This window comes from Triturus cristatus, chromosome 7 (assembly GCF_964204655.1).
Source record: "Triturus cristatus chromosome 7, aTriCri1.1, whole genome shotgun sequence".
Classification (NCBI taxonomy): Eukaryota; Metazoa; Chordata; class Amphibia; order Caudata; family Salamandridae; genus Triturus; species Triturus cristatus.
In genome coordinates this window covers 1,626,136,979-1,626,162,711 of record NC_140590.1, presented here as the reverse complement: position 1 = coordinate 1,626,162,711, position 25,733 = coordinate 1,626,136,979, and the positions used below count along the sequence as shown (strand labels likewise).

Genomic DNA, 25,733 nt, shown 5'->3' with positions numbered 1-25,733 from the left:
AATTGGCATGTGTACAGATATTTGTTAGCAGTACTTCAGACTGGAAACTAGACAGCTGTAGAGTCACAAGGATTCCACATAGTATTTATGATTATATGATGCGAGGTTTTCAAAATATGTATTTAACTATGACACTGTGTAACCTAAAGATGCAAATCTTTAAAGTGTAAGATTTTAATATCTTCATGTTCAGACAAGAACATTAAAATATTTATAAATAATGTTATAGTGTACTGCCCCTGAGACTCACGCCTGATGGAATATGAGTGATGTGGTAGCGTTGGGACGAGCCGCACCAAAGAATGGCACAGGACGATACTGTTCACCCTACAGCTTTAAGATGCTTCTGGAATCCAGGGCACAAAATGTAGCAGTGAGTCTCATCTGGGCCTCTTCCTTAATTTGGCATAGTAAAATAATGATGTTCCTGCACCCAACCCAAATTAAACCATGCTCCCTTCATCTATCACTCTAAAGCCTGCAATTCAAGGTTCACCTGACTGCATGTTAATGATTTATACTGAGAAATGTCCAAACTAAAGCCAAGCTTTCATAGTTACTGCTGGGTTAGAGGAATAGCAGGTTAAGTGACACACACATAGTCATCCTTATGCCAAAAGGCTTGATCTGTCTTGGTGCAGGTGGAGACACGAGTAGTGGGTACTCCAGTTTGTTGTGAGAGAGGTAGGATTGGGGGTACTTGTCATGGTAACTTGTGACTGGGGAAAGAACAGGAATGTAGGGAAAGAGTCAATATTGTTCAATGAAAAGACAACAAGTTTGAAATATGGATAAATATGTTTATTTCCAGGCAGATACCGCCCAATCTGAATATGACATTTGTCCCCACAGGATTTCTCAACTCCTTAAAGTGTCAGGATGAGTTAATTTGCATGTAGGCACTTATGGCTAAAGAGATTATGCTTTCTGGTGTCTGTGGACACGAAAGCCAATCGTAGACACTGTGCTTGTAGGAAGCGATGACGAGAACCAATCCCTGTGGGACATGCTTGCAGATTACAGTGAACAAAAGACGTATCCTTGGACACAATGTTTGCAGGCTACTGTGAATAGGATGAGAACCACGAGACAGCGTTCAGTGCCTTCCATAGGAATCCATCCTGCAGGACTGCTGTTCAATAGGTGTCTTTTGGACGGGGTGAGCTTGGACCCAAGGACGCAGCAGAACAAACTCAGGGATAAGTCAATGGAAAGGGAGAGGTGTAAAATGGAATGCTAACACTGAAACCTATGTATTAATTGGATATTGTGTCACAGAGCAGTCTGGGAGGAGACCAATGGAAACATAGGGCCCCAGTGGGTTGTGCAAAGTGCAAAGTAATACATGTAACAGATACAAAAAAGGTGACGTACTGAATAAGTTACTCAATGGCATTATCTCACAACAACAAACAACGTAACAGAATTGAACGTTAAAGAACACTCAGTCACTGCAACATCTCTCACTGTGAAGAGATGCATTCAGTATAGCTGCCTTTGTGCGGAGATGGTCATGGTTCAATTGATGTATCTACCACAATGTGATGTACTCTTTTAAGAGTAGAGTTGAGGTGATGTCTCTAAAGGCTGTCTGTGGCCTTCATTGATCTGGCTTGAAGAACTTCTTTCGGATGTCCTTCTGAAGTTTGTTTAGATGCGCCTGGCCAAGCAGCTCCAGGAGGGTGTCAACAGGATTCTGGCCTTGGTTTAAGTTTCTTTTTGTGATGAGGAAGGTGTGAAGTTTCCTCAGGCTGTTTCTGTTTAGCTGTTGCCGGGGAGGCTGCCCTCTGGTCTCCAAGTAAGACAGTTGACGTACAAGTCGCTTCAACTTTCTTGGCGACATCCGCGACACCATGAAGTCAAAGATGGCCTGCTCGCAATCTACAGCCAAAGTCCGGGGCAAAAGAAGAGAAGACATGATGCAAGTTAGCCATAGAACAACAGATCTCACCACGTAATAGTTATCGCTTACTGTTGTTAGTGGCTTATAGGGGATACTGGGTAGCTGTCATTCAAAGAGAAAAACTCTTAATCCAAATACTACAGCCACCGATGCACTTCGAATTCCTTGCTAAGGAGTCACCCCATCTCAGTTGTGGTGTATTTCTGGCTGTGTGCTCGGATTGTGTACGCCTCAGTGTTCTCGGTCTATGTGAGGTGACAGGTGAACATTGCGAGAAACGATCGCTGGTGGACATTGTAAGAAGCTGGCAATGGTGAGTAGTGTGAGGAGCTTATACTGGTAGGCACTGTGCCAACTGGCACTGGTGCGGAGTCTGACTGACTGGCACTATTTGGCAGTGTGATGCGCTAGCTCTGGTAGCCAGTATTACATGTGTGCGATGGCGCCAAGTCTATGGTGACTAGGGTCCAGACACACGGATTAGCCGGGATTTATTTAGATTTCTATCCAGTAACCTTCTGTGATTGGCACTTGTGGCAGCTACTCATCTCACATGGCTCTGGGGAGGGACTGTAAGTGTAAACCTCGCCTGCTGAGTTGGGAGTGAGTGGCAGTCAGGGAAGTGAAAAGAGGCAAACATGCAAAAGTGTGATCAGACCATGATGGAGCCCCTAGAGCTCAAATGCCCAGTAGGAATATGGAAATATTTGCTAACAGTCCAAGGCTTCTGAATGAATGGTGGGCTCTGGGCATACTTAGTCACATATCAAGCAAATGACTGCTCTTTATGGTCACAGTATACGTCAAGGGGGTGGTAGATGGGCCCATGAATGAAATCAAAACATTTTATTTTGGAATGGGCAGAGGGTGCATTGACAAGCCACCTAAAATATGTGAGAATAAATATGTATTCTGAAAACTTGGGACATAAACAGTATGAATAGCACAAAGTAGGAAAAGATAAAGTTAGAGAATATTTAAGCCTTTTTCTAAACTGGACCTAACACAGAATCTACTCTTCATAGGGATCCTAGACATGATCTTTGGATCAATCAACAACAAATTAACAAACGAGCCAAAGACTGCGCCATACTCCACAATCCATATAATCCATATATAATCCATCCAACCATGCGTCCATTATAAGTCCCTAAAAGTAGATATGAGCTGATATTTACTGGTGCTATAAATACAGCCATTCTGTGTGGATAGTGGAGCCGCTGCATCTTTGTGATTCTGTGAAATCCGCATTGTAACATAAGTATGGATTTTACACATTTGTTGAAAAAAAACTGTCAACTGCTGCATAATTTGCAAATTTCACAAAAAAATGTTTATGCTTCAGGCTTACTAAAAACACCGCCAGTGAAACAAAACACAGGCTTTGACGCTTTGCGTAAGTTAACTGGTACCTTTTCACCTTTTAATAGCTCTAAACAGGACTTAATCATGTGAGAATTTTGCACAGATAGTTTTAATACAACCAAATAGTGGACGGGTGAAAATGCTGTTGCCTACAACAGCAAACACAAATCTTACATATTTAAATGTATGTTAAACATGATGCAAACAATGATTCCTTCTCACAGTGGAACTATCGTGTTTCTCTAGTCATTCAAATTCATCTTTACGCTGCAGCATACCCAAAGCAGCTGTTACAACAAACGTTTAGTGGAATCCTAAACACTTTGCATCTTTTTTTTAAGGTGTCATGTTTTGAACTGTTCCCATGAGGCACAGGGTCAGGCTGATTTGCATATGGCCATGTCTGAACTGGGGTGGCGGAGTGAGCTAAAGAATGATGATGGATTTAACCCAGATCAGTTGACTTGGGGTGAGTGCTTGCAATGTTCAACACTCCGTCCATCATTCCCTTTGGTTTTGCTTTGTTCACCCGAAGTTGGCAGGGTATGCCCAGTCGTGGGTCCCTTGCTCACTATGCCACTGGATTCAAGCTAGCCTTGCTGATTAGCCAGAAACCGGTCCCAGGCTGCTTGTTTCCGGTCCAGAGAGGACCTGGCTTGGCAGTTCGAGCTGGACTGTTCCCATGAGACACAGGGTCAGACTGATTTGCATATGGCCATGTCTGAAGTGGGGTGGCGGAGTGAGCTAAACAATGATGATGGATTTAACCCAGATCAGTTGACTGGGGGTGAGTGCTTGCAATGTTCAACACTCCGTCCATCATCCCCTTTGGTTTTGCTTTGTTCGCCCTAAGTTGGCAGGGTATGCCCAGACGTGGGTCCCTTGCTCACTTTGCCACTGGATTCAAGCTAGCCTGGCTGATGACGGCTGATTAGCTACAAACCGGTCCCAGGATGCTTGTTTCCGGTCCAGGGAAGACATGGCTTGGCATTTCGGGCTGGACTGTTCCCATGAGGCACAGGGTCAGACTGATTTGCATATGGCCATGTCTGAACTGGGGTGGCGGAGTGAGCTAAAGAATGATGATGGATTTAACCCAGATCAGTTGACTGGGGGTGAGTGCTTGCAATGTTCAACACTCCTTCCATCATCCCCTTTGGTTCTGCTTTGTTCACCCTAAGTTGGCAGGGTATGCCCAGACGTGGGTTCCTTGCTCACTTTGCCACTGGATTCAAGCTAGCCTGGCTGATGATGGCTGATTAGCCAGAAACCGGTCCCAGGATGCTTGTTTCCGGTTCAGGGAAGACATGGCTTGGCAGTTCAGGCTGGACTGTTCCCATGAGGCACAGGGTCAGACTGATTTGCATATGGCCATGTCTGAACTGGGGTGGCGGAGTGAGCTAAAGAATGATGATGGATTTAACCCGGATCAGTTGACAGTGGGTGTGTGCTTGCAATATTCAACACTCCGTCCATCATCCCCTTTGGTTTTGCTTTGTTCACCCTAAGTTGGCAGGGTATGCCCAGATGTAGGTCCCTTGCTCACTTTGCCGCTGGATTCAAGCTAGCCTGGCTGATGACGGCTGATTAGCCAGAAACCGGACCCAGGATGCTTGTTTCCGGTCCAGGGAAGACATGGCTTGGCAGTTCGGGATGGACTGTTCCCATGAGGCACAGGGTCAGACTGATATGCATATGGCCATGTCTGAACTGGGGTGACGGAGTGAGCTAAAGAATGATGATGGATTTAACCCAGATTAGTTGAATTGAATTGACTGGGGGTGAGTGCTTGCAATGTTCAACACTCCGTCCATCATCCCCTTTGGTTTTGCTTTGAACCCTGAAGTACCATCTAGTTAGACATTTTATAAAGTGCAATGTATAATACTTTTATGAGGAGCTGTCTATTGGAAATAGGTCTTGTGGAGTGAATACGGAATAAATTAGCTGTAGAAGATAGCTTTCATTAAATATCTAAACATAGAGAGGGAAACAGAGCTTAAAAGAGCCATACCCTCTATTTTTCTTGGTGAAACAAAATAATATTATCTAAAGCGTTGTGATCCCTTTAGCAATACTGTTTACGGAAAATATCAAAATAGCTAATAAAGCTATAGAATTTCCCATATAATTTTCGTTTAACAAAATAACATGCTAGATAATTTGGCTTTTTATGCTGCATAATTTAGTAAATTCTGGTGTTTAATTTGGGCCTCCATTGTTGCCTAATTACAGCAGCCTTGATTAAGAGAAGGTGGGAAATGTATAGGGGAAATACGTGTAATTTGCTTTCATGTAATTAATTATGTGACGTTTTGGGAAAATTATGTAAAGTCACACCTAATTATGCAAATATACAAATATGGCATTTAGCACGATATTTTAGCGCAAAATGCATGCTCAGGCCCAAAACACAAGTACCACGAACAACAGTCACCCACATTCTGGCCATTCATGTTGTTTCTGCACTCCTGAGCTATAGTTTTGCTGTGAACCTGGAACAAAACGCAACATGGTATAATGTGTAATTTCAGGAATTTAGCGTAGAAGCATAGAAGCATAACATAAAATTTCTGAAATTCCGAGTAATGCGCCAGTGTAATTGAAATTCTGCCCAGCCAGTAAATGAGCACACTGTAGCGGGCCTGGTGGTTTATCCACCATGAGACTCTGTCTCTGTGTACGCGTTGTGTAGCCTCGAACTCCACCCAAGGTGCTCACCTTCCTGGGTGCTGTTGGCATCGTACACCTGACAGGACGTGCACAGAGTGTCATGGCGCTGGTCACCTTCAATGTTGACCTCCAGACCTTCTGCGCGGCAGTCGCGATGGCGCTGGCATGACTCAGTCCTAGAACTTGTGTTGGAAAAAGTACCAGGGGGACACTTCTGACACTGGGTGTTCTTGTGCTCCGTACCTACAAGAAAAAGGGTTGTCAAAGTCATCTCCACACAGGCAGTGAGTGTGCACTCAAACTTCCTGCCATCCCTGGAGCATGCGCAATAACTCCCAAACATGCCCTCAATGTGCACAACAACCCCCAGATTATCTCTGTATGTGTAGAACCTTTCATAGACATGCCCTGGCATGCATATCAATTCCTAGACATAACAAATGTGAACTCACTCCCTGCTTCCCCACAGTGAGCATATAAAACAAACAGGAACCTCTTAACAGTCTATGTGTTAGATAAAGGGTAGGCACTGACGATGGACCCCCCACTCTGGGGTTATATTTATAGTACACACTTTAGCATTTTCAGAATTTCTATTAAAACCCACCAGTCCCCTAAAATGTGCCCCTCTCACATGAATGGCATCCATATTGAAGGACAAACTTCCGCTCCATGGTAGACAACTTAAATTGAATTGAATTTCGTATGAATTTGGATGGGTTGTTCCGACTAAACATGTTTAGAATAAAAAAAATCTTCAGGTTTTTTCAGCTATCAGTGTGACAGAGTTCCTAGAACGCCCTCAGTAGTGGACCGGAATCATGCTACCAGACCCCCCCAATCCATCCGCTACATACAATGGCAAACGCTGCAGTGTTCACGCCCCTCAGATGACCTTTCTGACGGCACTAAAGCATTAGAGGCAAATGATGGTCATGCCAGAAGAAGACAGTGTGCTTCGCTTGCAGCTCCCATTCTGGTTTCTTCCACCCCTCTATGTTTCTCTCATCCCTCTCTTTATTGCCATCTTCCACTCCCCTGTCTCCACTTGCCTATTATATTTGTACCCCTTTTCTGCTTTCTTTTTTCTGTGTCCCCCTCCTTTTGTTCTATTCTCTGCTTCAGTCCCCTTCCCCCTCTATCCGTCGTTCTGTTCTTCCCCTGTACATTAGTTCTCATCTTTTTTTTGTTTTTAGAATTCTCGCCATTTATTTTTTTCTCCCAACACCCTCTCCTTTATCTATACCCTGCTCTCTCGTTCTTTCCAGCTCCCTCTTCCTTAAAGTGTCTTGGATCATGGCCTTGGTCAGTCCTACGCTCACTGGAGAAGAGGGGCTGGTGCTGTCCTCCAGTTTGGAATAAATGCAAATCTAGCACGTTCTAGGGGATCTTTTTCTGCTGTGTGCGACACACGCCCAGGTGGACTCGCTGACCACAGGCACAACCCTGCCCTCTAGGCACTGTCCTGCTGTCAACACTTACTAACACCAGGAATGTCGGCTCACGGCATCCAGTGGAGAAAACTGAACTGCACCTGGAGGGTCTGCACTTAGGGTCTCTCACGACTTATTAAATAAAAATACCAATGTATTCTGCAATTGCTCTCTTTATTTGATTCCAATGCATTGCAATTGAAATTAAGGCCTGGGTTCATTTTAATGAGGAGTGATCCTTGGCCCAGCTTTGTAAATTTGATCTTTGTTTCGGCTCTGAATTTCTTTTACCCACATGTAAAGTTTAGCGAATTTCTTTATTTGTTTATGATTTGCAAAATGTACTAAAGTTCCTGGTTAACATACGACTTTGCAAAGTTTTTGTCAGCATTGCAAGATCAATTTCATTGCTTTACAAGATAAAATTCACTCTAATACAGCTCAACCATGATGAAAGATGTACGCAGAAGTTTTCTTATCTAATTTGCCTTTTGCAGAGCTTTTCTGTACACTGCAAAAGAGTGCTGGGTTTTTTCTGCAAAGCATGTCTTATGCAGAGACTTTTTAGTAGTGTATAATAGGAATATGTGTGGGGCATGGCCAGCAAGATGGCCAACAAAATGTAAATCAGGGTCACTCTGGCTGTCTACAGACATACTCCTGCACATTAATCTTCTTTAGCAAGACTGATATAGTTTTGTAAAGATAGTATATTAGTTTGGCCGGTTGCAGCTGCTTGGAAGCATATTGCCTTATAGAGTCCCACGATGACTTTCCATCTACGTCTGTTGAAATTAGGGTACCTGGACCCCACTGATGTGCCACAGTTCAACCTCAAAGAGATTGAACATCTAGGAATACCTCATCTAAAAATCCTTGTGTAATGCTCTACAGATCCAACGGTGCAGTGTTTGAGACCTGTGAGACATAAGCAGGACAACCGCTGATTATCCCCCTCATCACCTGAAAGGGAACTTCACAGAACACCAGAAAGTACAACACTTCAGAGTGGTGAAGGATAAAGGTGGAGCGGCCTAGTCAGGCCAATGCTATCAAGCAGTACACATCTGGTTCTGGATAGATGGACCCTGAACTGTCAAGAACCACAAGGGGCAGACATGGTGATTCAGACACCCCCATATCGGCTGATATCCTAAAGGTAACTTCTGACTCCGGAACTGCTCACGAACGTAAAATGGACTCAGTATCAACTGCAATGACCTTCACCCTGTATGTTTTGAAGAAAGTTGTGGATAGTAGTAAAGTAATGGAAGATAGAGCTGAGAGTGGGAATGCTTTCTGGGAACATGTAAAAAAAATGCAAGTAACTATAATCACGTTGCACAAGGGTATCCATAGCCTGGAGTGGAGGGTTGAAGACCCTAAGTTTAGATCTAAACATAATAATCTTAATTTCCTATAAAGAGCGGAGGGCCTCTTGGTAGAACTATTTTCCTGAATCAAAGGGGTCTCTCCAAACTGTCCTTCACTTAAAGGGTGCACATAGAGCTTGCGTAGCCTACCAGACTGGGAGCCCTACCACGAGGTAGTATTGCTCGCTTACTGAATTTCTGAGTCAGAGTTTCAATCTTGCAAAGAGAACATTATAGTAGAATTGCATAATTTGAAGGGATTAAAATACAAGTTTTCTTGGGCCACCCATGTTTCACCTGGTCCAATGACAACCTTATTGCTATGAAGCCACCAAGAGACGGCTCTGTAAGCTGGGGTTAAAATATATGCTATTTACCCTGCAAGGCTTAAGTTGATTAAAGACAGACTTGCACCACATTTCTTCATAACCCAGAGATGGTGTGGACTTGGTAGATGGATGGGAAAATTAGGCAGACCCTGGGAACACAAATGGTACACACAACGAATTTGGCTGACCACTAAGCGAGAGAATAAGAGCCTACAGTCTTGATAAAATCTCGCCTGACAGAGTAGTAGTTAATGACTATGTAACTTTACATTTGAAAAAGGACAGCGCTGAAGAACTAGAACTAATTTCCTAATATGAGACAGCAGGAGGTGAGATCAGCAGACGCACTCCCTATTGTCCAAGTGGACATTCCTGGGTATGACTTTGGTGTATTTTAGCCGCAAGTGATGGTACAGAATGGAGGTACATCAGGAACCTGAGCTCCGCTTCTTTTTCTTAGTATAGTATGTCTGAAAGGTTGGGTTGTTTTGTTAGGTGTTGGGTTTACAGTGGAGTTTGGAGCAGAATGCCAATTTTCAAGAAACCACAACAATTTGAGTACTGTTATGATTAAATCTGCTAGAAAATACACTGTTCCAGTGGTGGCTGGCTGTTTTGGTGCTTTGATCTATATCATAGACTGCAGCCTTGTTTTATTTGGAAAAATGACTTGATTCGGTCTGTAACTGAAAAGGCCAAGATATGATCTACAATACAATTGTGTTGATATTTAACATTTTTGTTATTCAGAATCTGGAATAGTGTATGGTATAACCTGGAACGTGAGGGGGTACACAACTATACGAAAAGACAGTGCATATGCTCTTAACAATTAGGGAGTGGATATAGCGTTCTTCCAAGTGAATCCTTTAAATGTACTGGAACACACCAAATCAGCAAAAAAATGGAGTTGGGAGCTTTAGCGCTCCTCCTACGCCTTCTGACCTAGCAGGGTGGCTGTGTAGATTGTAGGGAGCAGGGGAAGACTACCTTTCAAAAAATCCTGAGTGCTAAAGGACCCAGAGGGACATTATGCAATGATTCAAGGCACACTGGATGGCCAAGACATGTGCTCGCTTACTGCACAATCCCCCCAGCGTCGCTCAACCAACATTCTTTACGAAACTAGAGGATATTGAATTTCCATGGTTCAATACCCTAAGGATCTTGGCAGGAGATTTTAACTGTGTGATGCCTGGACAGATATGTAAAGTCCCTCAAAAAACTTCCACTGTACCTAGAATAACTATACAGCTGAAGAAGATAAATGACATATTATATATCTTGGATCGACGAAGGGACCATCGCTGCCCAGATTGGGTGTATTCAGTCTTCTCCTCTTCCCCATGGTTCTTACTGCAGAAAACACTACATATTTCTAAGTCACACCACTGCCGATAGATGCTGTGATTTTTCATATCTTGGCATAATACTATTGGATCATTCACCTCACTGCCTACTGTACACGTGGCAAACATTTAAGCATATGCTACCACGGTTGAGTCCCTAAAAGATGCAGCCTCCCAAAATGATGCACTCAAAAACTATTTTGAAAATAATGGGGGCATCCCTTTCACTTGAGCAATTAGAATGGGTCGCCATAAAAGGTAGTGGTAATCGGGGGCTTGTACTAGAAAACTATATGGCGTGAGCGTGCTGCTGCAAATCAACATTAAAAAGGATAAAAAAAATATAATAACCGAATTAGAAAGACAGGTGGTGCACAAACCAGAGAGAAGATACCGGACAGTATACAGAAATTGCAAGGCCTTATACGTGTCCCTAGACAAATCTTTATACACCACTTATAGAAATAAACTATACAGAAAGGGTGATCAGTCTAGTAGAATGATTGCCTACCTCCTCGAAAGGAAGACCAAGGGAAAATCTATCTTTAGAATACTTGACTATAAGGGAATTAAATGAATTTTAACACAATCTTATATAAATCTTTGAAGACTTTTTATTCTAAGATTGAACTCCCTGCTTGGCATATGATACCCACTTACTTGACAGATATGAACCTACTACAACGTTAAAAAACATGTGTGATGTATATTTTTGCACCAGTCACAATTTTCATGCAGAAATGTAAGCGGCTATATGGGAAAATACAAGCATTTCACAAGAAAAGCAAGATAAATAAGGGAGTCACCCACCACAGAACTGAACAGGAGGCTATGTGGAAAAACCCCAGTAATTCAAAAGAAAGGAAAGATAAATGAGGAGGAAGTCACCCACCACGGTATGGGACCATCAATAAAGAATTTTCAACACGCAACATGTTTGAAGAAACTTTAATGAACTTGGGAAACTTAGAAGCAAACCTCGCTAACTAAATAGTGTTCAAATCCAGTGTTGCAATTCATTAATTTTGTCTGATCAGAACAGACCATATTTGAAAAAAATAATAGATAGTGGGTGCGGATCACTTTTGTATATAAGTGCGTGGCTTGTATCCACTTACGGGGGCCCAGGAGGCTGTTTTTCCCCTGGTCTGAGCACCACTTTCATAGATTATACCCTACATTTTGATAGGTGCGGTATCAAGAGTCTAGGCCTCTTTTTGTAAATCGCATATTGGAAAATCAATTCCTGAGAACTGTATTTAAAAAACAGTCATCATGTATACTTTCTTCCCAGAATTTCAGAGGCTTCCCTGTCTTAGCTACCCAAATTATCACCTGGTGTGCTGTAGGCGCTTCATACGTTTACATATTCAGTAGACAGCAGGGAGCATGCTGTTGGGCATAGAAACATCACAGTAGGGCTCTGTGGCATCACTGAATGGATGGCAAGCTATGTCCCATCAGTTAATAGCTTGGTGACATATCTGAAGAGCTCCATGAAATCTCATCATGTCACAGTATCTCACAATAGAAGCTTGGAGAGCCTTTTTGTTATCATATAAGAGTTTTGTAACATCAGAAAATGTGGACAGCACACCACATACAATTGATTACATTTAAGAAAAGATCTGTGACATCACTGGATCCCTCAACGATATCACAGAAGGGCACTACTCAATCAAATATGTGTTATATTACGTCAACGTGTCTCTCTATGGCTTCCCAGAGAGGCTCTATGACACCATACAACAGTTCTGAGACATCAGGGAGGCCGAACAATATCTCATGAGGACTCTGTGACATCACAGACAACACTAAAAAAATCACAGAAGTGTTCCAATCATATAACTATCTCTATATAGCATCTCAGATGGGCTGAAGATGTAAAACAAAATATATAGGACATGCTGCAAAGAGGCTCTAAAGTATCAACAAATGACTGAATAATGTTAATTGAGTTTTCAATGATTATCAAAATGGCTGTATGACATCACAGAATGGTTCCATGAAAACCTAAAGATATCCAAGACATCTTATTAACTACCTACCGAGTGTCAGAACTCCAAACCCAGGGGGGCACTGAGAGTGTTCAACGCAGAATTCAAAGTCGAGGTAGAACCCAGGCTGGCATTGGCATTGTCGGTTGTGTGTGGCGCTACATGGTTGGGACTCCACTTCTCGCTCATCGCAAAAGACATTACAATAGCGGCACTGCTGCACGTAGTTCCAGAACTCGGTGTAGTGCAGGTCCGGGCAGGGCTGGCACACAGTGGGCGTGTCATGGGTGCAGTGCGAGGTCACATATGTCCCTGGCCGGCACTTTTGGCAGGTTACTGCCTCCCCAGTGGTGTGGTCTTTCCACTCGTAGGTAGGGATGGAGCCGGTAACCTCTACCACCGACTTCACTAGTAGTACAACTGCAAGGATCCACTGTGGGAGGAAACATTTGAGAAAGAACTTTATTGGGCTGAATGTCTTGTGTACAGCAAATAGAAACAACTTTAATGTTAGGTGAGTTCAAAAATGCAATCATGTTTTTTATAGTGCGAATGACACCCAAAAGGGGCCCTTGACAATCGGTGAAACTTAAACACATAATGAGAACATAAGAAGAGTGTCATATACCAGCATTCCTATATTGAGTTTTGTACAAACCCACAAATCAAAAGCTCGCACTGGAAGTGTCTGATCCTTTAATCTACCAGGACTCATCATTCATCACACCATTCAACAGATCCATCTCTACAAATATCAAACACAATGAGACCATGCCACAATTACCCTACAGGGAAGTAATTCACGGCAAAGAACTCAAAGACAGTGATATGATGCTGGCACGGTTCAATTCCCTACAAGATATTCCTTAGAATAGTCTTCAAAGGGTGTGCCAAATTTGCTCAACAAACTTTTTTTGTTGGATAAAGAGATCTGTAATAGATCAATATTGGTATGCCCATAGGCTTTCTTTCGCCGTCAGCAGCTCTGACGACAGTCAACCGTGGGGTTTAGATTGATCTTTATGCTTGAGGCTTAAGCCTTGGCTTAGGTCTTCACTTCTCTGGATGGGTGTTCAAAATTCACCAAAATATCTTTCTTTCGACGTGCTCTACACCTCCCATGAATTCTGGCGTTCCCCAAGGGCGATCTGGACCTCAATATTTCCATGTATTTGTAGGTCGAGAAGGTCCAGGCCCAGCTCGCGTATACAGGATCACCAGTGAATTTGTGAATGAGGTCACTTAGATTCATTGTATGGAAACTTATCTTGCATGGATATCTGGAAATCTGCCATAGACCCAGCCCTCGTAGACCTATATTAGACCCCTCTGAAGGAGCTGTTGGGACTGTATCTCAGTCTAAATGGAGGCAGATGACACTCAATTGTATCTTTAAGTGACATCACTGAAGGTTATCTGCCGCATGCATATGTAGGTGCCACAGAGGATTGAAAGTTTACTCATTTCTCAAGGAATCCCACTAAAACTGAGCTTCTGCTGTTCACTTCTTCCTCTCCTCTTGTGCTCTAGGATTCCTGCTCTTCCGCTCATGCTTCTTCCAGCCATCGTCAGCTTCTAATGCTGGGTCTTTGGGTTTCATCCTAGACTAAGTAGTAACTGTAAACCTTGCTTTTATGCTTCATTTGGGTCCCGTGTCTTTCAGCTGTCCTTGCTAAAGGAGATGAAACCTTTTCTTCCTCCTTTTAACTTCCAATTTGTTGACCAGACCACAAATCTTACAACTCCTAATGGCCAGAATGCTATGTAGTTTGGCCCTTCAATGGTCACTCTTGAATCTATGGCTCACCCTCTGGCACGAGTTTTCTCTGCATATTGTAAAAATGTGACGATATCACACCTGCACTCTTGTACTTACACTGTTTGCCTTTACACTTTCACTTTCTTTTCAAGGTTTGACACATCACTTTCAAAGGTGCTTGTCCTTGGGTGTCCTATTTAATTGGCAAAGAAGTAACATATCCCTGAGAGGTGGGTGACTGACTCACATCTGGGAAGCGAAGAACTTGGCCTTTGGTAGAGGATTAATTCGGAGTTATATCTCTTAATGAGAAGAAGGCAGGTGGGGGGATAATGTGGGTGCATACAGAGATCAAAATAATGTCATTCCCATTAAACTATCCCTTTAAACATGGTCTTGCTCTATTTGTGATAATTCGAAATGATAAAGCTAAAGGGCTGCCTTATTTCAACTTCATGAGGGAAAAGCGTCCATGCAGTTCTTAATTTGAGCTGGAGGTTGCAGGTGGGGCCCACCGGCACTCATTTTTTCGGACTAGCATTTATTTTTACTCATCAGACTTTGACCCAGAGAAAGACAGAAAAACACCAAAAAGTAAAAGGAAGAAGAGAAACATGGAAAATAGTGACAACAAAAGAAACTAGGGATGAAAAGGAACCTGAAAGAGTGAGATAAAAGAGGCAGGGAGTCTCTGGTGGTGGATGAAAGACGCATGAGGTGGAATCAAGATTAACTAGCATTGGTATTCGGCACCACTGACACTCCATAGTGCCAGACGCATGATTCGGAGGAAAACTTTGGGACCCCGCGCTGGTTTATTATTTATTTATTTATTTATTTTACAAAATAATCACTGCGTCTATGTCAACTAGATGCAGTCCACAGAGTCTTCCAAAAAATGTGCAGCTGTCTTACAACTCTACATGACAATGCCCCTTGCAGAATCAAGATGCAAATGGGATCTGTTGCCCAAATTTCATCTTTTGAAATCCACTTTTTAGCTTCAGTGATAACAAATTAGACATCATAATAACACTGTGATCTACAGGTAAAATTTCAATCTGTATACCTTTGTACTCACAATACAGATATCTCTGAAACGTGTTCAACAATCAGAGATGTGATTTGTCCTACATGGACCTTATACATTTAATAACAAATATACGCTTTAGGGTTAATGAAATTGGAGCATGGCTAATGCCAGAAAACCTTAAAAATATTAAAATGAGGGGAAAAGGGGACAGAGAAAACAAACGTGCAGTGAACATCTAAGGGTGGGATAAAAAAAAAAAAAAGAAGGAAACAGGGACTTACAAAGGGTTATTACTTAAGAAGCACACCTTAAAACACCGAAAGAGGAATGACCTGTGTAACTAAAAGCATTACCTAGCAGAAGTGAATGAGAATCCTGGCTTGAAAAAGTCATAAATATACAGTACTCTTAATTCATAAAGGATAACTAAAACCAGAAGTAAACAAGATATGTATTTATTAGGTTATATAACGCTATTATACTGGGCCATAACAAATAAAACACTTGATAAGGTAAGTGTCAAAGTACAAAAGTTATTATGCCCATTATGAAACCTAAGAATCTCAGCCAAGAGCATGTGTATTTGTAAAGACACGTTTTCCTTTCATTTTCACTTTAGGCTGTCACAGAAACATGCGTCACGCGTTCACAATGTCACCGTGCTGCACTGAGGTATACACTAGTTTGCTAAAGAAGTCTATGTGATGAGCAGAAGCATATATTTATAGACCTAGAGGCTGCACCATAAAATCATGAAAATGTGGGGCATGTGGTTGAATTATTCCTTCACAGCTGGGGTCTGGACAGTGGATGCTTTCGATTTATGAACTGTAATATTGCTTATTTCTTTATGTACCATGTTGAGATGCCAGATTTTTGGTCTGTTCGTAGTTGTCAAAATCATGAAATAATCTGGTAAAGACAAAATGAATTCTCTGTGCTGAGGGATATCTTTATGATCAGGGGTCAGGAAAGCAAGGGCACAATTTAATCTGTGAAAAGCTGGAGGGAAAGTACGAAGATTGAGCGGGAAACATGTAAGGTTGGTGCACAAACGCCAAGTTACACAATAACTCCCTTATGTATCAACACATTTCCTCAAGACATAGAATGGGTGGAAGCCCCTGGTGTACATCAGGCTCCAACTCCTTATTCAGGGCGTGAAACCGTTAAACACTGCAGTAATACACCACTTGACAATTACCACACCCTGTGCTCTACGTATACCGGATGCGCTGTGCTCGATTGATTCCCACCCCACAATTGTAATGTAAATGTAAATGTGCAGATATTTATATAGCGCAAATCACCAACCGGTCTCTAAGCGCTTGCTTAGGGAACCCGTCCTGGTATTCCCCTGTGAGATAACCCAGCAGGGCATCCACAAGGTGAAAGCCAGGCATCCCGCCGCGAGGGGCCATTGTGGAGATTAAGCAAGCTATTGCCCAGAGTCGCAGAGTGTGAACCCATGAATTGAGTATGCACTGGAGCGAGAATAATCAAGTCCATGGACAATTTATGGACTCAAGCCCCAGCCGAGCCGGGAATTGAACCCTGGTCCCAGGCTGACCTCTGCTTCCAGGTCTGCCTACTCTAACCAGTGAGCCACACTTCTCCACTCCATGAGCACTCCATGCGTGTTTGGGTTTCCTGGCATTGGTATGTAGGCTGCTTTAAACGTGTAGGCCTTCCCACAAACTGGAGTTCTAAATTTAAGAAAATGGTAGCTTCACTGTACAGGCCAGCACTAGAGCTCTTGCTGCCCAAGCCAAAAAAAACCTGAAGTACCTCACATCACAAACTCCATCTTCCCTGTGTGCACGCGCGCACACACATGCAAATCAAGTTATTTTTTAGACATTCATATTGCTAGGACCATTAGCAAGCATGTTAACTTCGCAGCTCTTTACAAGTAAACATAGTTCTGAAGACAGAACTCCCACACCTGTATATCGGCCCAGCACTTAAATTGTAAAACAAATAATAAAAATAATAACGGGAAACAGTATTTACAAAGAAGTGCAAACCACGTACTGCCTTTACAATGTGGTCTTTACAACGAGGCATCTTTACAACTGCATTCCTTTACCACAACAGTCTTTACAATGACTTGCCCTAGGGGGAGCAATGTTGGACTTAGAAGACTTAGAAGACCAACGCTTTCCCTACAGTTGCACAGACTGGAGTTGGAATAGTAATTGATACCTCTCCAAAGTCGAGCGCTTTCCCCTAAGGCAAGTCGTTGCTAGTTGTAAAGATGAGCATTGTAAAAGAATGCAGTGGTAAAAACAGGTTTTTGTAGAGAACGCATTTTAAAGTCATTTGTTGCAATGGCTTGCGTGGTCCGACATACACCAAATAATACATGCCAGGGCCAAAGGTATTACCTTAAGAGGCCAGCGGAGCCAGCACCACCTACACACCCCACCAAAGCTGCCAAATACCAATATCAACGCCACATACTAACCATCACACACATACAATGTGACAAATTGGACTATAACAGGTGACCTAAAGATGCAAGAGTGGCTTAGATGCGCTGGTATTTTTGTTATTTTTAACTTAGATGTATATTCTGGTTCTTAAGGCACTCCAAGTTTCAACATATCAGTAATCACTTTTGAAAGTTCAATCTTGCCGTCTTGGCTGGCCTTCAATTCACAGGCCATTAAAACACATAAAAGGCCATAAAAGAAAACCAATGATAGTCCCAGGCCACACTGTATGAGATAGGCTGAGCCCTTCTCACATTGTTCATCACTATTCAGTGTAAGTTGTTCAGTACATCATGTAGTTCTACTACATATTCAGTTCACAAACTTATTAAAGCCAAAACAAATAATGTATTATCACAACTGTAAAACAACTTCTCCAAATCTTCTTGTGTGGTTGTACAACACCCGGTGCATTTCGGACGAACTGTCCTTCCTCAAGGGGGTACTTGTTGACAACTTTTTTTTTTATTCTCTAAACGGGTCAGTCGTAAGAAGCTGATTTTGACTTGCGGGGACTTATCTTTTAGCAAGGCAAGATATAGAATTTTTTATGGCGTGCCATAAGAACCAGAATAGACCTATACATTAAATATAATAACAATACCAGCGTGCTTAAGCTCAGCCTATCCCATACAGTGCAGCCTGGGGATAAAATTGATGATCTTTTATAGCATTTTTGTGTATTTTTAATTCATATCAGATTGCAAACACTTTGCTCCTGAACTCTTTTAAAAATAGGCTGACGGAGCCGCCATGGACGGGCTGACAAGATAATGAGCCTAAGTTTAAAAAAAATATGTGTCTGTGCCAAACACCTACAAACATTAAGCACTGAAAATCGGCCACAGAAAACTCTACAGCATCTCTGAATGCAAACATATCACCACCCTCAATCTCTCTTCCCACGTGTTCCTGCCCACCACAGATCTATCAACCTTTCTCTCCTCTGATATTAAGGTTCTACTTATCCATTCCCTTGTAATGCCTTGAAGGATAATGAGGGTCACGGCAAATTATGAAAGTGTTTTATATATTAAGCTATATATTTTAACGATGTAAATATGTATGTAATGTGTGTATGCATGCATACATGCAGATTTATACAGTGCAAACGTAGTCACAATGCAGAGGCGACACATTCATGTGAATACACCAATGCATGAACCTACAGACACAGGCATGCTGTATGAATATTTAAACAATTACTCACATAGCATAACATTATAAGCACGCGTGCATGTTCAATGCCATGCTGAAACACAAATTAAGGCATGCTGAAGCTGCTTAAGTTCTTTTTATTTGTATTTCCACATATCTTATTGATGTCAGAGACACATAAAAACATGGTACATTACATTTGCAATCATGTTATGTTTTACTAGCGATTGAAGTAGCCTCTCAACTGCTTGAGTGCTGTATAATAATAACAAATGAACTAAATGCAGGAATGTGGTAAGGACATTTGGATTTTATCAACATTAAAGTGCGTGCAAATGGTTAGTTAAGCTTAATAATGGCTGTGCTTTCCCCATCAGTTTGTATTTTTACAGCGTAAGGATTAGATGTCAGTGCCTGTGTTTGCGGGAGGGGTGACCTTCACTAATGCCACTCATTCACTCCATTTAACACATTCATATTTTCCTCCAGAAACAGGCACCTGCCAACATTAAATGAGTGTCTGGGATGAATGAGTTTCGCCACCCCTTCTATCCTACTGCCCCCGGTACATCTAGGAGAGTGTTATATTAAGGGGTGTGCTCCTTACACCGTTATGTGCAGTGGGGGATTTTATCAACAGACACAGAATCATTGAATAATTTCAAACTATGGCTGAAATGAAAAATAACGGAACTATTAGGGACCTACCTATTCCCAGTGCAGCTGGTGCTGTGGCACCGAGCCTCAGGGGTGTGAAGAGCCACTGCACCCCAAGTAACGTGGCTTTTACTACCAGCCAAATGCGGTTTTACATGCTTGCGTTCGGCCCATCGCACCCTCGCTGCGCCACGGTGACCCTTCTTCCATGTTTACAGGAAGTACGTCACCAGCGACCGGAAACCAGCTCGTGGGCTCGCTCCTTAACCCGTACAGACCTTAACGGGGGCCTCAACTGTAGTACTAAGGGGCTGCTGTCCCTTCCATGGGCTCCCTGACTCTCCATCTGTGTACTTAACACTGCACTTAAACTGGACCCAGTGCGGTTCGGGCCCATAAGGCGAGGTTACCTCTCGCTGTGGCTTTTTCACTGTATTCCTGCCGGAAGCCCCTTTCTCGTGCTGCACTAGTGCATGTGTAGTCTTGGCTCCAGAGTGTCTGCTGCTTCATCTCTCTTGCCTCGTTGGAGGTCCCCTCTCCGTGTACTGCACTAGTCTGGCTCTGGTGCAGTCATAGATGCTGCCGTATCTTTCTGGCCTTGCCAAAGGCTCCCTCTCTGTGCTGCACTATAGCATTCCTGGATGCTGCCTTCCAGGCCCGGCTCCAGGAATTTTCATTTGGGTGGGCCAAGGGCGCATGTGGGTGGGCCACTGCGGGCCCAATTTGTCGTTTCTGGAGGTAGCCTACAAGCCCTGATTACATCATAAGTACTTGCAAAGAGGCAGCATGATACAACGGATTGCTTCTGTGTGTACACAGAGCACGTGGAGAGTTATTTAAAAGTAAGACCAAGGTTTGGACCTAACTGCAAACCCTTGAATTCCAGCTGGCCAGGCAGTAAGATCAATGTCTGGACATAACTGCAAACCCTCGAATTCCAGCAGGCCAGGCTTCAACACAAGTACTTGAATGCTAAGCATATTATAAAGTGTTCAAGATTAAGGAAGTCCCTATTACTAAACGAAAGCCTTGAAACCAGTGCCCCTCATCGCTCCAAAGCACCTCCCCCTCATGCCCTCCTCCTCGGATTTCCTCATTGCCATCCTCCAACACTGCCCTTCATCTCTCCGTAGCCTCTTCCCCTCATGACCTCCTCCTCAGACTCCCTCCCTACCTCCCTCCACCAGTGCCCCTCATCTCTCCGTAACTCCTCCCCATGACCTCCTCCTCCGACTCCCTCCCTACCACCCTCCACCAGTGCCCCTCATCTCTCCGTAGCTCCTCCCCCATGACCTCCTCCTTAGACTCCCTCCCTACCATCCTCCACCAGTGCCCCTCATCACTCCAAAGCCCCTCCCCCATGACCTCCTCCTCTGACTCCCTCACAAACAACCTCCACCAGTGACCCTCATCTCTCCGTAGCTCCACACCATGACCTCCCCCTCAGATTCCCTCATTGCCACCCTGCAACAGTGCACATCATCTCTCCGTAGCCTCTCCTTCGTATGCATTTTATTTGTTGTATAGCGCTACTCATAGTGTAGGGTGTCACAGTACTTTACATCACGCACACATTATGCAGAGACAATGAATCATACAAGTATGTAAATCAGCCTATAGGGATTGTCACATAAGCTAATGAGGGTTACCAGGTGTAGGAATCACATGTCATCCATACTGCTGGGCAATATGTTTTGAGAGGGTTAGGTTTGGAGAAGCACAAACACAGGATTTAAAGAATACCCCAGTGGTTGGGGGTTGGCTTTACTGATTAGAATGTATATTTGCCCACACAAACTCTTTATTGCAACATTAGAATTATGAAAGACTGGGAAAATTTGAACAAACTAGCAATGAAAATAAAAAAAAATCTAATTATACCATTCTAGGTTGAATGCAGGTCTCTGATGACAGTCCATAGGTCACTGTCCTATGTTAGGACTGTAACTTCTGAACTGCAAGTAACACAAGGATCTCTGTGACAAAGGCAGTAACCCACTGAGCTATCCACGTTAACTACTGTTTATCTGCATTTAAAAACTACAAATAAACAAAGGGTTGCTCTCCAGCAGAATCATTAATCCCCAGAGTTATCTGGACATTTTAATAGTTGTCGTGCCTCCTTCGCAGAACAAGTCATGATAATGATACTAACGATTTAAACAAACGACTTAAATAAAATATACACGGCACACAAAGTATGTGTCTTACACACAGATGAAAAAACGCAATAGCCACACATTCTCTTACCTGCTCCTTACAAACTCTGTCACAGCCCCATCTGATAAGCAGCCCAAGGGGTCAGGAAAATGAACCCGCATAAACAAACTACTCTTCACCAGCACTGAAAAGAATTAAATATCCACGCAGCAGGTACACACATCCAGGGCCAACGAAAGGATTTGTCACCTTCGCCATGCCCCTATTGTACCTGCACGAGTGGGCGGGGACACAGCCCACCTTTCTAATAGGAGATGCAGATGCGTGATTGGAGGAGCTCCCAGGCCCAATCACGCAACTCCTAAAGGAAGAAGGAAAATAACCTTCAGAGAACGTTTTAAATTGCAGTGGCCATTTTCTGTTGGCCTTGCTGATGTCACTGCCAGGGCCAAGGTTCATGTTTGGGTGGGCCAGGCTCACGTTTGGGTGGGCCTGGCCCACCCACTAGAACCGGGCCTGCTGCCTTCTCTTTCTGGGCCTCTGTGGTCTCCACTCTCTCGCTCTGGGCTTGTCTGGGGCTGCCTGTTGTGCTGCACGAGTGCTGTTGCTGCAGTAGTCGCTTTGCCTTACCTTGTTTGCAGATGGCCTGTGTCTCAGTCCCCGGGCAGACATTGTGCACTATGAGGGCTCTTCGGTTCTTGTCACTCCCAGTGCTCCGGTCCCAGCTGAACACGTCCACAACAGAAAACAGGGTAGAGAGATCAGATAGGCCAAGGGCGCACAGGGGCAAACTAGAGGACTACAGGGGCAGACTAGGAGACACTGCAGACAGAGCACGAGGACGGAAAAGTAGACTAGAGAAACACAAGGGGCAGAGTAAGTGGCATGCAGGATATACCAGAGGAACACAGGGGCATACTAGAGAAGCATGGGATCAAACCTCCAGTGCACAGAAGCACACTAGGAAAACATGGGCCAAACCAGCGGAATAAAGGAGCGCACAAGAAAAGCACAGGGACAAACTAGAAGAATACAGGAGGGGCGCATTATTAAGCGCAGGGAGCAAGCTAGCTCAGGGAAGCAGTGGCAAACTAGCCGAATGCAGACGAGCACTGAGGAAGCATAGAAGCAAACTAGTAGGACACGGGCTTTCTTGGGGAGCATGGAGTCAACCCAGGAGAACATTGGGGAACACCAGGAATCACTGGGTAAACTAGCAGAACACGAGCACGCCAGGGAAGTATGGGGGAAACTAGCAGAACTCATGAGCACACTAGGGAAGCATCGGGTCCAACCAGAAGGGGGCAGCGCACCACTAGACACAGAGAAGTTTTAAGGCATGGGCAAAGTGGGCTCTGGCCCAGGGCCCCAGCCTTTCAGGGGCCCCCTGATAGAGCCAGCCCTGTTCTGCAGAGAGTCTTGCCTTGGTGACCTTGACTAATTTTTATACAGATTGTTGTAAACAGCGTGTTTCTATTATTTATTTTTAAGGTGTGAGAGTCTATTACAGATATTTTGCAGACAGAATGTGTTTATGATTCATGCAACATCCATATAAAAAGTTTCTTTTAGATCTATACAGAGCCTATCGTATGAGAAATGGGAGGGTGCTACAGAAATGATTTACAATATGAACTGCTGATGTTACAATATTGAAAACACACATCACTATCTCTGAATATTAGATATAAGCACACTTAGAATATGACCAAAGAGGGCATGAAAGAGCTGAAACTGAGTCATAAAATCAAAGCTAGCTGTTCCGAACAGGGCCCCCCAAAATACATCTGGCCCAGGGCCCCCAAAATCCTTAAAACATCTCTGACTAGACAAGCACAGGGGCAAACCAACAGAAAGCAAGAAGCACTGGCGCAAACGTGGGACAGACCGGGGGAACACAAGAGGCAGTCTGGAGTCCCACAGAGAGCAGACTAAAGAAATACAGGGGAGTGACTAGAGGAATTTAGAAGACGGACCAGTTAAATACGGGGAAGCCTAGGGAAAACGGGGCGCTAACTGGAGAGCACAAGGGTTCACGAGAGAAACACAGATGGCAGACTAGGGTCTTTACCGTCGTCCCTCCCTCCTATTCCTCTCGGGTAGCGGAAGACCCCCGTGCCCCGACTAGGGTCTTTACCTTCGTCGCTCCTCTTCCTCTCGGGTAGCGGAAGACCCCCGTGCCCAGGTCCCCTCGCTCCTATCCAGACAGACCGAGTTTCTCGTGCCACGGTCTCCTCGCTCCTGTCACGATAGACAGTGCAGTGTTTCTCGTGCCTCGGTCTGTGGTGCCTGTCACAGTTCCTCTCTCTGCTGCTGGTGCGCACTGTTCCCGCCCTTTCTGTAGAGCCCGATGTCTCCTCTTTATATCTGCTACGATCCCGTGTCATGAATGATTGCGTGGGAGGCTCTTGGAGGGAGGGAGAAGGATTTACCCTTCACCGCTGTATACCGGGCACGCCTTCAAAACCTAATTTGCTCCCCCACTTCCAGATACTGTAAGAGCAGCGCTCGAGCGTTCTTTTCATTTCCCGTGTGCTTCGTACGCCACACATGTTCTCTAAGCACTGGTTCTGTCCCTTGAATATCCCGGGGAAGCCCCTTCGACTGTCTATTCTGTGTGCCACAGAAATAGTCGAAATGTCAGCTATCACTCACGCCGAGCAAGTAAGAAGCATAACTTCTTTGGGCAAGGACGTCTAGAATATGCCATTTCAGCAATTGTATTTTTGTTTCTTGCCTATTACTTAGATTTTTGGGGTTCCAGTCCCACACTGCTTATGGTAACGGGGGTGGGGAGGGGGGAGTAGGAAAAGGTTTTCATAATGACTCATTTTTATCAATTTCCCATCAAAGCCTTTAATGAAAAAGAAAACATATTCCACAAAGAATTAATTCTTTCAACTGTTCCCTTTCAAAAGGAATGAGGATTACACACCCAATTGGATCCCCACAACACAGCCAAAACATGTGGATAGTCAAGCCATAAGCTATTAAAAATTCATTTTTATGTCAAGCCTACCAGATAGCGCAAGCTGTCTCGTAGTAAAAGACCTATTATCAGTTTACCAAGACTTACAGTGGGCTTAAATCCCACTCTTAGCTTGCCATTGGTTGGTGTTACTGTCACTCTAATTTGCATCCAATGGCTTGCCTTGTCCATCATGTCCTGGAGCAAAGACAGCCTCATCACTTGTGTCCTTACACATCTCACTTTTAGAGAACTACTTTTTTCTTTGTGCATAAGCATTCCATGAGAGCACGTGTTTTTTCTAGTTGCCCCCCTCATGTTCTTCTCCCACTTCACTTTTTGTTGCATTCTCTCATCCGTGTGCTTCTCTCTCCACTTTCTGTGTAGCTCTCTTTCTCCCCTATGTGGTTCTCTCCCCTGCAGTCTGTGTTGCCTCACCGTACGCTTCTCCCTTCTCCCCTCTCCCCTGTTGTTTTACCTTTGTGTTCTCTTCCCCAGCCTTCCATGATGCTCCATCCCTTGTCTGCTTCTTTTCGCTTCCCCTCCCCACCAGGTACCCCAACCAGCGCCTTCATTGCCCCTCTTTCTGCTTCCTGTGCTCCATTTTTCTTTTCTTCAATTGCAACTTTTTTTTGGGAGGGGGGCACTGTAGCAGATTGCTGCTGACCCTTCCATTTTATGAATAAAATGCTTTTGCGCTACTTGATTCTCGTATTTCTTTTCATTTACAGGTCCCTATCGGATCAGTAAATGAAAAAAAATGGCACCTGTATCACAAGCGTGGATCATGAAGTATGTGCACTTGTACACAACGAGCACACCTTTTCTTTTCCTTTTGTTCATGCTGTACAGCATCGGCATAAACAAAAGACATTGTCAGAGCCACTAGGTATCAAAGGCCAGACCCATTGAATTTGCCATTGCTTGTTATATATGGTACTTCATACCACTTTTCACAGTTCTCTCAATGTGGTGGATAAAGGGATAAAGCCAGTTCACGAAATGTGGTCAACATGGGACGCCAGGAGCACATTTTTTTGGCCTGGTTCCGTAGCTGAGAGCTAATCGTCTAGGTCACATG

The 25,733-nt window shown here is 43.8% G+C and overlaps 1 protein-coding gene across 1 annotated transcript; it reads right to left on the bottom strand.

The window, feature by feature from the left end:
- Positions 1-786: 786 nt before the first annotated feature.
- On the bottom strand, positions 787-24,251 carry TNFRSF6B (TNF receptor superfamily member 6b). Its single transcript, XM_085619600.1, has 5 exons — positions 23,822-24,251; positions 22,315-22,409; positions 12,474-12,855; positions 5,990-6,184; positions 787-1,881 (listed from the first exon to the last, which is right to left on the bottom strand). The coding sequence occupies exons 2-5, from the start codon at positions 22,354-22,356 to the stop codon at positions 1,601-1,603; spliced, it is 900 nt and encodes a 299-aa protein (XP_085475726.1). The 5' UTR covers positions 22,357-22,409; positions 23,822-24,251; the 3' UTR covers positions 787-1,600.
- Positions 24,252-25,733: the final 1,482 nt, after the last annotated feature.